The sequence below is a fragment of the Dipodomys ordii genome, unplaced genomic scaffold, assembly GCF_000151885.1.
Source record: "Dipodomys ordii isolate 6190 unplaced genomic scaffold, Dord_2.0 Scaffold151, whole genome shotgun sequence".
NCBI lineage: Eukaryota > Metazoa > Chordata > Mammalia > Rodentia > Heteromyidae > Dipodomys > Dipodomys ordii.
This window is the reverse complement of record NW_012267367.1, coordinates 3,181,529-3,196,322: the sequence shown is the minus strand read 5'-3', so window position 1 is coordinate 3,196,322 and position 14,794 is coordinate 3,181,529. Positions and strand designations below refer to the sequence as shown.

The window sequence follows — 14,794 nt, the reverse complement described above, 5'->3', positions numbered from 1 at the left end:
GAATGGAAGGAAGGAAGGAAGGAAGGAAGGAAGGAAGGAAGGAAGGAAGGAAGGAAAGAAGGAAGGAAGGAAGGAAAGAAGGAAGGAAGGAAAGAAGGAAGGAAGGAAAAGAAAGGGGGAAGGGAGGCAAGGGAGAGGGAGAGAAAGAACAAAGAAGTAGAGGCAGGGGAGGGGCGAGGAGAAAGAAGAGGGGAAAAGAGAGGAGGGAAAGGAGGGGAAGTAAAGGAGGGGAGGGAAAGGAGAGGAAGGGAGGGAAGGCACACTTAGAAAGATATCCCTAAAATTGAGGTACCATCTCCTTAGCTTGTAATGTTAACCTCACCTGGAGTTGATGGCCTCTCAAGCATGTTCAGATGATGGGAGATGAAGGCCTGACTATCATGAACAGTATCCATATCAATCTCTTCCTCATCTTGAGAACTTGAAAACTGAAACACACACACACACACACACACACACAAATGAAAGCATAAAAGAGCCATTACATCACTTTACACTTGAATCTTAGCTTTCAAGAAAAATAGCTGAGACACTATAAAATATACCCTCATATAATCTTAAAAGGAATCGTACTCTCTTCCTCAAAAAGTATTAAGAAAAAGAAAAGACTACTTGGTTTAGGCTCCAACAAAAGAAACTGGTTAGAATTTACTAGAAATACAATAGCAACTAAAAATCTACTCCTATATTGTGGGAATGGTAAGCTGTGGTGGAATGTGTACAAGGGTTCCTTGTCCGAACAGAGAATACGTGATAACAGAAGTTAAATAATTGGTTGGAATGCCTTAGAAGGACATGTGGGTTCTTTTATGATTCCAACTGCCCCATGTGTTCCTGCTAAGGAAAAACCATCACAAGTATTCAACAAGGTGTATAAGAAGGTGGGTATTCATCCTACACTGTTAATACAGGTTTAACCTGTATTTCTTACTCTGATTTTGAGTTTGACTTTACTGCTATCCTCATTCTTCTCCAGAATTTGACCAGGTTCTAGTGGGGACCCCAGTGGTGTGTCAGCCTTCCTCTTCACTCCCTGCTGATGAGCTGATATATTACATGATGCTTCCTTGGCAAGGTGATCATCTTCCTGTGGCAATATTTAAGATCAAAATTAGATTTTTGAAGACAGTAGCTCATATTATAGCTAAAATCTAATAGCTATAACAATCATGCAGATTCGAGCATGCCCAGTGGCTAAAAATAATTAGCAATGGGCTTAAATGGGCTTCCTGTCTGTTCTTTTTGGAGGGAAGAAAGGAAGTACTAACTAACCTCCTACGGTTTTTCCAAAAGAATTTATCTTTTTATTACTTTCTCCTCTTCAGAAGTGTAAATGTGGATAGATTAATATATGTGAGCCAGAATTATAGATACCTATTTCTACAGTTTATAAAAGACTTAGATCTGATAGAGCTCTTTAAGGAAACTCTCTGTGTAAGGATCTCTAGGACACTGGAGAAACTCTAGGACAAATTTTAAATTTGTGTGATTATATTTCAGAAATGTTAGTAAATGAACTTTAAAATGCCTATTACTATTATGAAAAAATCCGAGTATCAAAACACCAGTAGGAAATGACGAGGCAAGTCTTAAATATTGGTGAAAAACAAAGGCTGAAAATTATTTCCAGAAAACTTCTTCTGCAATAAAAGGACTAATATCTTAAGGTTTTTATTTTTAAAAGTCTAGAAATTTTATAGTGCAGAGTTAGAAAGAAAAGCTTTTCTAAAAGTAAATACCCACAAATATGTAACATTTCAAAATATAATCTAACTCCCTCTCTATCCAGCAGATTATTTACCTGGTTAATTATCGTTGTTTTATTTTCATTCAACAACCATTTGCCAAATACTTACCCTATGTTCAGAATTAAGCTATTATAGAGTAACAATTTGTGTTCAAACAACTGTCATTAACATTTATGGCTAAAACAAGTTAATAGGTAGTAAGTTAATTACTCATTTTTCTATTATACTATTCAGAGGAGAAAGTCTATGCTCATGTACCAAAGTATTACTGCAGCATCACAAAAGAAGGAAGCCAGCATCACACCACTTGTTACACTCAGTTATGTAACTGATAGCAGCATTTTATGAATTGTAAAATGCTAATAAATGTTAGCCAGGTTTTTAAATAGCACAATGAACTGTCTTAGTGGATTTAAATTCACCAGTTCTTGACAAGAAACTCTTTCTAGATAGCTCTACAAAATATACTACATGTTTTGTAAAGCATGTGATTCTTACTGGGTTCTGAAATCCAATTTGCTGTGCATGACTGCTTGGATTACTTGTAACTTCTTGGTTGCCTGTTACGGACTCTGGAATTATGGTAGGATTCAACACAGCTTTTTTTTCCTTTAGATTAAGAACCAACCCAAGCTCTGGCAAGGGTAAACAGGAAGGTCTACTGAGACCAAAAAGTGTGAAATACAAGTCCACAGCACCACACCGTAACCTCCAGTCGTGTGAAGTACCTAAGAAGAACAAAGGAAATTTCATTACTATATTTTCATTCATAGGAAATATTAGATATTAGGTAAAATTTAATGGTCTAAAAAGACATTTTCTGGCCTTAAGACTTCCTTTTCATTCTTCCTTCTGTAATTACCATTTATCCACCCACTCAACTCACTCATTCATTTATTCTTTATCTACCTTGTTTGCCTTTCTTCATTAGTAGTGTATTAGGAAAACAGCACTCCACAAGCCTTCTTGTATCCTACCACTGAAACACATTCTTCTAATGCTGGAATGAATTATTATTTGAGGGGGTACAGCTACTTGAAACAACATAATTCTCAACATAGACTTAGTATATACAAGGAAAATACTTGGTTAAACAATTTTATATACTGAGTATTTTTTAGTAACAGAAATAAGTAGATCAGTTTAAACTAGCTGAGAGACTACCAGTAGGTTTCTGGATTTCTTTGGTTTCAAAAAAAGAAATTTGGGTTTGAGATCATACTATACCCACCAAAATGACAGACCAGGACACAATAATAGCAGATTTCTTTCTCACCTCTCCCTCCTAGTAGATCACTCTAGGTAGACACTGCCATATAGTACAACTGACCAACAACCAACCCAGGGTTATATGATCTCTTTGAGTTACAGCTGGAATTTAAGATTATCTGGAGCCAGGTGCCCAAGCCCAGAGTTCAAGCCCCACAACCGAAGATTATCTAGAAATTTTAATTATGGAAACTCTTGATAAGGAAAATAAAACATAGAAAGACTTCATTCTGACTGAGAATTGTGGTTTCCAAAGAGTGGCATGACATTTAAAAAGAAAAAAGGAAGAAAGGGCTATATTACATTTTGGACATCATAAACATTAAACTCTGTAGTTGCCAAACACAAATATTAGCCTTAGTAAACACTAATAATAATTCAGTAATAATACTAATGAGATATATGTGTCCTAACAGGCAAATAACTATTTCACGATATATGAATGAAATCTGTAGTTGTAAACTTTTTCATAGATTTGGCCAAATACCCGACAAAACAATTTAAAAGAGGAATTGTTATTTTGGCTCAAGGTTTCAGTCCACAGGCCATGACTCTGGGCCTGAACTGAGGCAAAACATCATGACAGGAGCACATGACAGAGGTTGCTCACCTCATGGCAGATAGGAGGCAGAGAAGAGGCTGAGAACCAGGCATAACCATGCAGAAAACACGCTCAGTATCCACTCCCTTCAGACTGGCCCTCCCTCCTAAAGTATCTACCACTTCTCAAAATAATCCAAGCAGCATCAATATCCATGCCAGACTAAATGGTAAACTATGTTAAAAATTCCTGATAGTCTGTCTTCCTTAAACTCGATATTCAGTGAAGTCTCGTGACAAACTGTAGCTACGTTATTTGCCATATTGAAACAGGGATGGCCTCTATCAATTTTCAACAGAAATCTGCTCCCATCTGAAACCACACAAGCACAGCTATTACTATCCTTATTCCCACTGGCATTCTGGTCTTCCTAGCTACTGCCAGAATTGTCCATAAGCTCTGCTTACAGTATGCTAGGACTTCTTTAAAGTTCCCTCTCTTCAAAGTTCCAAATTCCTCCCACAACACAGTCCCAAAGGCTCTGCACCAAAGACTCAACTTCTCTGGTACAAATATTCTGGTTAGACTTTTTGTTTCTGACAAAATACTTGACAAACCAATATAAGAAAGAAAATTTTATTTTAGATAACAGCTTCAGATGTTTCAGTCTATAGTCCTTAGCTCTGAGGATGCTAGGCCCACAGTGAGGCAGAACAATATGGAGGCAAAAACATCTGACAACATCCTATCATCTCATGGCAAACCGGAAGTAGAGTGAAAGGAAGAGACTGGAAACAAAGCCATCCAGGGCCCACTTTTAGTGACTTCCCAGGCTTTGTAACTAAGCCCTACCACCTAAAGTTTTCATAACCTCCCAAAACAGCACCACCAGTTTGTACATGAGTCTATGGGGAACATTTCATATTCCTCCATAATGGGAGAAATAATTTTATTGAGTTCATAGTGAAAGGCACTTTGCATTCCATTTTGTATGAAACAACTCTTATTATTCCTATCTGAGATGGTTTCAACTCTGCTCCTATGATGAGGTAAGACATACAATGCTAGTAGAAGCAACAGAAAGAAGCAAAAGCTCCTTATGAGAATCAGGTTTTTACATAAGAATTGTAAAATACTGGGGCTGGGAAGGTGGCTCAGTGGTAGAGCGCTTGCTTTGCATGCCTGAGGCCCTGGATTCGATTCCTCAGCACCATATAAGCAAAAAGAAAAAAAGCTGGAAGTGGTGCTGTGGCTCAAGTGGTAGAGCACTAGCCTTGAGCTGAAGAGCTGAGGGACAGCGCCCAGGCCCAGAGTTCAGGCCCCATGAGTGGACCCCCCCCCCCAAAAAAAAAGAATTACAAAATACTAAATATGGAAAGAACAGGATAGAGTGAGTGAAAATAGTAATCGTACACTGGAAATAATTTTCCTTCTCTGGAGTATGAATATGTGGACAGTTAAGACAACTTGACATATTTATTGTTTTATAGGCATCCATTAATCTCTTGTTTAAAGCATTTTACGTATGTGAAGATTCCATAAATGGCATGTTAAATTCCTGAGACTTCTATAAGCAAAGGTTGGAGGGGCAGAACCCGTGAGGCAAGGAAAGGATGAGAACAGTGAGCAGTAAAGTCTTCAGCAGCCAACTACAGCTGATCCTCTATCCACTGTCTTCAGATGTAGCAAGAAAAAGAGTAATGTTAGGTATTTTATCAATAAAGAAAACTGGTATAGCTTCATTTCTAGTGTGCATTTGCAGAGTGGAAGATAGCTAAACTTTAAAGATAGTTTTGTCCTCTTATGCGTGCTGAAATAACTATTCTAAACCTTTGTATGATATAAATACCAAGAAAGCAAGCCACATAATTGTCAATTTCTAAATGCTTAAAGTATCAATAATAACAAGTGAAAATATACTCTGATGAACTAGGTTTTGGTTTGAAACATAAGCTTAAAGATACGTAGGCAACAAAAACTGCTAAATACACAAAAACCCTTAAATATGATTTCTGTCTTTTCATTTCTATTTGGGCTATTTGGTAGGTAGGCCTTGGGTGGGTTGAAAAATGAACATTTTTGTTCTTGAAATTCCCGTATGTTTTTTTTCCAGCTCTAAAAACAGAAAGTTCAAATCAAAAAATGCCTTAGGACAAGCTTTTAAAATAGCACTCTGTTCCTACCAAAAAAGTCCCTTCATTTCTGATAAAATTGCTATTAAAAAAGCTGCTAAGAAGCAAATTCAATTTGAAAATCACTTGTTTTCAACACATTTCTGAATAAACTTGGCCCTTCTTATTGACTATCAAAGCTTACCAATGTGTACTAAGTTGACCCAATTGCCACTGGGCATTAATATCCTAATTTTCTTGTCCATTTTATATTATGTAAAACTTTTATATTATGCAACTTTTATAGCTGTGTGTATACATGCAAAATTCCTAGAAAGATGAATTAGTGTGTTTAGATTTTCCTCTGTCATTTCTATCCCTAAGAAAGAAGGTACTGAGGAGAAAAAGAGATACAAGGGGAGAACTCTGAAACCTGCTAATGTTACTCTGTGTGTGTGTGTGTGTGTGTGTCTGTGTGTGTGTATAATTTTCTTACCTTGAGAACTCTGAAACCTGCTAATGTTTGTGTGTGTGTGTGTGTGTGTGTATAATTTTCTTACCCTGAAACCTGAAACACTTGCCTAGAATTATCTACCAGAAAACCAGCAGTAAAGCTTAAATGACATAGTGCTAGAGTTAAGCAAAGAAAGCTCAGGGACAGTGCACAGACCCTGAATTCAAGCCCCAGAATACACACACACACACTATATACATGAGCTAGGGGTATGGGTCTAATGGTTAAGTGCTTAATCATCTAGCAAACACAAAAGTCCAGAGTATGATTCCCAGCACATTAAAAACAACAAAAAAATCCTTCAGATAGGTCAAATATATGAAACATCATAAGAATATTTTTAATATTTGATAATTTGATGAGACAAAGAGTGTTTTACACCAAATGCTAACTCGCTTAATTATGAGTATGCAGAACTAGAAATAAGCATTTACATTTTGCAATTGAGAAATGTTTATGCAAGTTACAAAGTGAGTAAATAATTGAGCTACTAATATATACCCCTGAGCAAAATGGTTCCAGAACTATTGCCCATAAGGGTAATTATTCCACCACCTTACCTAAGTCAAATAATGTAAGTTGAAACTGGTGAGAACAACACATTCTCCATAGTATAGAATATGAACAGTATATATTTTTTTTTAATTCAGTATTTTGGTATGTACTAACTGCCCCTAGAAGGATACACAAGAAATTGGTTACCTTTGGGAAATGCTACCAATTAGAGAAAAAGCAATGGACAGACTTATTTTGCATGTAAATTTTTGAAATAAAAATAAATATTAATTCTTGGCAATCTTTTAACCATTTGGAACACTTCCTACTAAATTACCTTTTTTTACCCCAACTACCCTATGGAGCAAAATGAACATATCCTTAATAAATGTGAAGGTATGATAACTTACTTAAAAACAGAGAAAAAGACAAACATTTAACTTTGGTTTTCAAGTACTATTCAACTGAAAACCTGTTTTAAAATGGAAATTCTTTAATAATCTGTTTTTGAAAAATTACTGCTCTCTCACCAGAATTCATAAGTTTCCAAAGTTGATCTACCAGGGCTTCATTGCATAAGGGAGACTCCATGTTCTTCGTAAATGGTGGGTTCTTAGTCAACATATTTAGGATCTTATGCCTGAGAAGATTAAATAAAAAAAAGAAGAAATTTTTTTTTGCTGAATATGTTGCTATGAGTAGGAGACACCACAGAATATTCGAAAATTACACTTCTTCCTTTCTCTTTTTATCATTTCTCCAATAGGCCTCGCTTTATGCTTAATTTCAGAAGACTTTATATGTTACATTCTAATATTGTTTTCCACTTTAAAAAATTCTTGGGGCTGGGAAGGTGGCTGAGTGGTAGAGCGCTTGCCTTGCATGCATGAGGCCCTGGGTTCAATTCCTTAGCACCACATAAGCAAAAAGAAAAAAAAGCTGGAAGTGGCACTGTGGCTCAAGTTTTAGAGCGTTAGCCTTGAGCTGAAGAGCTAAGGGACAGTGCCTAGGTTCAGAGTTCAGGCCCCATGACCGGACCCAAAAAAAAAAAAAAAAAAGAAAAAAAAATTCTTGTGGATTTTTCTTCCTCAAATCAACTTACTATGCAATCAGGTAATTAGAAATCTGCCTATATAATCTTAACTACTTTTCCTGATCATGTTTCCTAAAAATAAACATCCCCATCTTTGAAACACAAAATCCTGGTCAGTCAAACTGTGTCTTTTAACAGACTCGATATTAATTGAAAATTTTTGTTTTTCTTTGAAGCTTAGGCATTAACTGTTTTTGGAAAACAACTAAAGATCCAAAACAAAAGGAGAGAAGACAATTAAAAAGCCTATTCTTAATTTTTCAGGTATTAAACATCGAAATTCACAGGTATCTAATTCATACATCCGAAACAGAAATGAAGCAAATTTCAAGTCATAGGCTTATGACATTTATGACAACAAAAACATCATTACTTGCCTAACCAATTGAGAATTTTTTGCCAAGTACATTTCCAGTAACTGTAAGAAACAGAGCTGAATCAAAAGACAAAAGGCACACAACAAAAACCAATGAAAAATATTCAAATCTCAGGAGGAAAAAGAACTGCATATTAATATGCCCCCTCCTCCCTCAAGGAAGGATTGTGAGCATATATAATTCTGAAGTATGAGGATAAGTCCGTGGCATCTTTAATCCTATATAATCTAAAGGAAACAAAAAGAATGGTTCTTCTTAGCAATGTAAAAAGAATAACATGCACAGAAAAAAACAGAAATGAATAAAACAAAACATGTAAGAAATCTTTCTGGATATAACTATGTTATTGCGCAGAACTTCTAGAGACTCTGTACTTTTCCAAAATCAGTATGACTATTTTAAAAAGTCATTCCTACTCAATTATCATTTACAAACTGGATTTTTTAGTGTAAAAACAACAGGCATAGATTTTAAAATTCTATCTATAGTGATCTATAGCTAGCTAGCTAGCTAGCTAGGTATACATACACATTTTTTTTTTAAATTCTAATAGACCTGAAAACTTTTTATTTTTTCCTGGTCTGGAGCTTGAACTCAAGGGTCTGGGTGCTGTCCCTGGGCTTCTTTTGCCCAAGGTTAGCACTCTACCACTTAAGCTACAGTGCCTCTTCTGTTTTTTTCTAAGTAATTTACTGGAGGTAAGAATCTCACAGACTTTCCTTCCTGGGCTGGGTTCAAACCGTGTTCCTCAAATCTCAGCCTCCTAAGGAGCTATGATTATAGTCATGAGCCATACCAATGCCTGGCTAACAGTAAACTTTATGTGGGGAAAAGCACTAGTAATTTGTCAAGTGACTCTACAGGTTAACCAAAATGAATTTGTTTAGTAGAAATTCATAAAAGACCTTAATAAAGGGCAGATTGAAACTCTAAAACAACTGGCCAGCACGGTTTGAGTTTTCCAGAACCCAGGCAACTAAGGAGGAGGATTGTTAGTCAGCTTAAGCGCTAGTGAAAACCTGTCTCAAAAAAGAAACAAAATATTTTCACAATAAAAAAATAAATAAAACAAAAACCTAAGACTATAGAAGAAAATATTCCTGTCTCACCATATTTAAGATATTAATCTAGCACAAAAGACTGAGAATTGCCAAAAATATTTTAAAACTATTATACATCTTAATTTTTTTTCTCTATATGCAATTGTCAGAATAAAAGAAGAATTTCTTTCACATGTGAATTACATTATATACATACATATATGATTAGAAGAAAAAAATACAGCATGTTATGTTATACAATGGTAAAAGAACACAAGTTCCTGTCTTTCTGAATGTCTATTTCAGTTGAGACAACATTGTTCTGAATTACTTTCAAAACTGGTTTAATCAGTCAATAAAAAGGTTGAAACATAGTACGGACAACCCAAGTTCACTCAAATGTTACATAAGCTTTTCTTGAAGTTTCAACAGAAATCACTCTTAAAATTACACAGAGTAAAACTTTATTAACAATATATTTGCACATTAATCAGATAAGGACATGAAAAAATGTACAACATAGTCCCATACTTTCAAAAATAATAAATAACTGTTCTATGAATAGTCTTCTGAGATTATTCAACTTACTTTAGAATTTACAAAATACTGTATAGTACATAAACTAACCTTACATAGGGTACAGGATCATTCTGAATCATATTAAGTAGCCACTGCAGTTCTTCATAACTCCTGTCCACTAAACATAAAGAAATGTATTTAGTGACAACTATAACAAATTAAATAATTAACAAATGGTAAGTAGGGAGTTCATATTTTAAGCAGGAAACTATCTAGCTGACTTTACATGCAGAATTCAAGGGTATAGGCAAGCACATTTTTTTACGATTTTTTAAAAAATGCATTCGGTAGCTGGGCACTAGTGGCTCACCACTGTGCCAAGGTTTTTATTGGCTGAAATACTGTTTTGCCCAGCTTTAACCATGATCTCAGTCTCCAGAGTAGCTATAACCATGGGCCACCATATCTGGCCATATACATACACCTATGTGTGTATGTACATATAGCTATTTTTTATGCTAAAGTTTAAATCAATGGCAAATGCAACATAAAGCAAACTGCAATTTATTAACAGCCCTAAATTAGAGATGATTAACTGGGACCAACACTGTCCCAATTATTTCTAGATATTTAAGTGATAAGTTTAATATCCACTCTATGACAGAACATGGTAGACTGTTTTATGCCCACATAGTTTACAAAAACTATTAAAAATGATTCATTAGCTAATTTCTATTCATTTGTTCAATATGCTTTACTTTTGTTACTGAAAAGGCTTTATTTTTAAAAATTTTATTCTTTATAGTTTTTATTCTTTTAGGTTCAAATTTGGAATGAATATTCAATATTTATTACAGCTTAACAATAAAGCCTTGTTCAGGGTTCACATTTAAATATAATGCCCTAAATAGATTAGCATTCTTTTTGAAACCATATAAATAGCATCTTATTTCATTTCAGGTGGTAGTACTAACTCCTATATTAATCCTCATGTTTATGAGACATTCAATATTATGTCTAAGTTTTAGAAAGAAGTTTGAGCTGGGCACTGGTGGCTCATGCCTGTATTCCTAGCCAATCAGGAACCTGACATCTGAGGATCATGGTTTTCAAAGCCAGTCCGGACACCAAAGCCCATGAAACTCATCTCCAATTAACCACCAGAAAACCGGAAGTGGCACTGTGGCTCAAGTGGAAGAGCACTCGCCTTGAGCTAAAGAGCTTGAGGACACCTCCCAGGCCTAGAGTTCAAGCCCCACGACCGGACAAAAAAAAAGAAAGAAGTTTGAGGCATCCTAGCACATTTAGTGGGTGATGTCAAAGCAGAAATGGAGCCTGATAAGAGGATTTTATATATATAGTTGTCTTCCCAAATGACCCATTTAATGACAACAGATCACTATATACCACCAATCAATTAAATGTAAGCATAGTTTAGAATAAGAAAAAAAACCCAGCTCTTTCTGTTATTTCACATGTGTAGTTCATACGTATTTCTCTTTATTCACTAACTATAAATTAGTATTTTTACTGACATTTATAAAGTGAAAAGGCCTGGGAGCTGGTGGATCACACTTTTAATCACTAGAAAACAGGAAGTGAAGCTGTGGCTGAAAGTGCTAGAGCCCTAGCCTTGAGTGAAAAAGCTCAGGGACAGTGCCCAGGCCCAAATTTCAAAGCCCTATAACCAACTCACAATGCACACACAAGTGTAATGATTTACATGTATGTTCTTTTCAACATTTAAAAATGAGACAATATGTATTGAACAACTTCCCTAACCTCTGGGCAGAAAGGGAGACTCTATCTTTAAAACAATGAACAAAAAACAAGGTGTAGTTCCATAGCAGCAGCTCATGTCTACCAAGGAAAACTCCAGTATGCCATTAAAAATAAGAGAAAATAGCTTTTAAAATATTTTTTCATAAAATGATATATGTTTATATCTCTAAAGCATTACCTTTAGTATAGTCAACTACTGCTTCCAAAGCTGCTATCCTGATGTCCACAAAATGGCCATATTCAGCATAAGATTTAAAAAGAGCTGGATCACTTGGCACATGTCCATTTTTCTGAAGCACCCTTATGGCTCTCAAGCAACTAGGGAAAAATGTTAAGTTAAAAGAGGGAATAGTTGATACTAAGCAGAAGGAAAGAAATGTACATATCACCTGATGCATAAGAAATAGTTTTACTGTTAAAGTTCAGAGAGTTCATTAACTTTGTAGATTAAGATAATGATGATGGTCATTGTGAAGGTTAAGAATGTGTTTGTGACTTTAGCAAAGTATAACTATGCCACAGTATTGTGAAACTTATGTAGTTACTTAATCTCAATTAAAAAAATATTTGGAGGAAAAAAAAAGAAATGTTAAGTTAAACATTTTCATTGAGGTATTATGAATCAAATGTGTTTCCTAAATATTAGTCTCATTTGTTCAGTAAATTTAAAAACTGATCTGAATTGAATCCACATTCAGTTACATAATGTTCAACTTTTAGATAATGATAAAAAATTTAAATTATCTAAATTCTAGAAAACAAAACAAAATCCGGGGCTAGGAAGGTGGCTCAGTGGTAGAGCACTTGCTTTGCATGCTCGAGGCCCTGGGTTCCATTCCTCAGCACCACATAAGAAAAACGCCGGAAGTGGCGCTGTGGCTCAAGTGGTAGAGCGCTAGCCTTGAGCTGAGGGACAGCGCCCAGGCCCAGAGTTCAGGCCCCACGACCGGACCCAAAAAAAAAAAAAAAAAAAAAGAAAACAAAATTCAAAACTTGTTTGGGCTCTCAAAGGTTCATAACATTCATTATTATACTTAGAACAGGAATACTCTTCAGAAAGAAGTATTAGCATAAATTTAGAACAGGAATACTCTTCAGAAAGAAGTATTAGCATAAATATAACTTAAATAAAGCATTTTCTCCAAAATTTTTAATAACATAGTCTGTTCATTATATAAATTGAAGGTTAAAATTGTTCCTGTTTGAAATAGTAATCAACTGTTAACAAACTCAAATAAATACTGACAAGCCATATACACAGACTTGAAACAAAAAAATCATGCAGACACCAAAAATAATGCTCATTGAGAATTTCTGATGAAATAAAAATATTTATGATACAACTGTTAAATCAATTGTATTACCTCAAATAAATAAAAACTTCTATAGATACAAAGGGAAAAAATTTAAAAGGGTATTCTCCAGATATGAATAAGTGGGTGACAGAATAGGAGAATTTTTATTTCCCTGTGTAGTACACTTTCCAATTTTATCTAGCAAGAATGTGCATATTAGGTATAAAAATAAATATTTTTAAAGGCAAAGAATTTAGTAGTACCTGACAGTAATGGTATGTCTGTAACTTGGAAGTAGTTTTTCCATATTCAAAAATCTGGTGATTTCCTCAAGAATTAGTCGCACATCAGGATTTAAGTTATCCAAAGTTCTAACTTCATTATTCACACTGACTGCCGGTGTAACAGAGTTGGCCAGAGCATCAATCATTTCTGCACGGTAATAGTTATCTGAAAACTAAGACAAAAAATAATGAAAGATAAAACTAACTCTAAAAAAATTAATACATGTAAACTGAAAATGTGACTTGCTCTGACAATGTATCTCAGAGGTAAAATGCTTGTCTAGCACTCACAAGACCTCTGGTTTGAACAGCACAAGAGAAAACAAAATAATAAAAACATATTCCAACTGGAAATATAAGTTCTCCAGTAAATATTCAACTCTGTCCTTTGTATAGTCACACTCTCAAAACAAAGTGAAAAGATTCATTAATCACTGACCTATCAGTATGCTAAATGTTTATTATGTGTATGATGTACAACACTCTTGTAGTAACCTAGCCAGATCCATTTCAGGAAGACTAACTACAGTCCACAAATCCTGCCTGAATACAAAACTTCAAGTCAGCTCTAGCTTAAAACGCAAACATACAGCATACAAGGACTGCCAGATAATAGAAAAAAATCAATACAAAGAGAAAATAATTTGGAATGTAAAGAAACAAAAGCAATGTGGAAGACATACAGAATGCATGGTACAAAAAATTCCACTAGGGGGCAAGAAATCTCTCAGAAACTATCATTAATTTGGTCTAGAAATAACTGATGATATTCATTCCAAAAGCACCTAATTATTTTTTAAAAAGAAATATGATGATGTTAAGTAAAATGAACCCCAAGATAGGGACACAACTTGTTTTTTCTTTCTTGCTATTGTTTTTAAAGTATCTAAAATGTACTATGTGATTTTTTTGTTTCTTTTGTATGTTCTTCCCCAACAGTATAACTCCTGTTTTCACTATATTTGATGTCAATGCCCTGCGTCTTATATATACATTTTTCTAATTTGGGGAGGGGAAGGGAAATAACAAAATGCTGAAACAAGGACAGAGGATGACCAATTGTAACAAAAGAGGTGACAGGACAGCTAAAAAAGCAGAGAAACTGTATGCTTATAGATCTAGAAAAGTACCATGGGATCAGCAGTGACTTTTACAAACATAAAGGATTTTTTTGCAGTGCTAGGCTTTGATGTATTTCTTTCAACAAAATGTCATTGAGTAGTTTTATAATATTCATTAAACAAAATACCTTACCTTATTTTTTCTGTTGTCATTGTATTTGATTAAGTCTAAAATAAATGTTAGGACCTCTTTAGGACAAAGATTATGAACATCTCTTAACAAAGCCATTGCAACTGGCATAGTCTACAAAAAAAAAGAATTTTTTAAAGCACGTAATTCAACTTATTCATTATTACAATTATTTGAACTATGCATTGAAAAAGTTCATCTTGAGTTGGCACAGGTATCTGAATGGACACTAATCCTCTCTCAAATGTGCTGAGATCACATTTCTAAAACTCGAAGAGTTAGAAAATCCAGGAAGGAGTTGCACGACTGGACATACTCTATAGGCCATGTGCCTTGGTACTCATTTGTTGGAAGAAAGTACTTACAATGTAAGTTATGCAGATTTAGTTCTAAGCAATACAGTGGAAAAGGTTATGAATTTTAGCATCAGACAAGTATTTGACAAGTTGCTAACTCAACTATCTTCTAGGCTAAG

The 14,794-nt window shown here is 34.8% G+C and overlaps 1 protein-coding gene across 1 annotated transcript in view; it reads right to left on the bottom strand.

Moving 5' to 3' along the window:
• Nucleotides 1–299: 299 nt before the first annotated feature.
• Nucleotides 300–14,794, bottom strand: part of Taf2 (TAF2 RNA polymerase II, TATA box binding protein (TBP)-associated factor, 150kDa) — a 46,688-nt gene continuing 32,193 nt past the window's right edge. The window contains exons 18-25 of the mRNA XM_013032212.1: nt 14,323–14,433; nt 13,048–13,241; nt 11,668–11,807; nt 9,816–9,885; nt 7,209–7,318; nt 2,247–2,476; nt 932–1,087; nt 300–428 (exon numbers count right to left, since the gene is read on the bottom strand). Coding sequence (XP_012887666.1) covers nt 300–428; nt 932–1,087; nt 2,247–2,476; nt 7,209–7,318; nt 9,816–9,885; nt 11,668–11,807; nt 13,048–13,241; nt 14,323–14,433 — 1,140 coding nt within the window. The remainder of the gene's footprint in view (nt 429–931; nt 1,088–2,246; nt 2,477–7,208; nt 7,319–9,815; nt 9,886–11,667; nt 11,808–13,047; nt 13,242–14,322; nt 14,434–14,794) is intronic.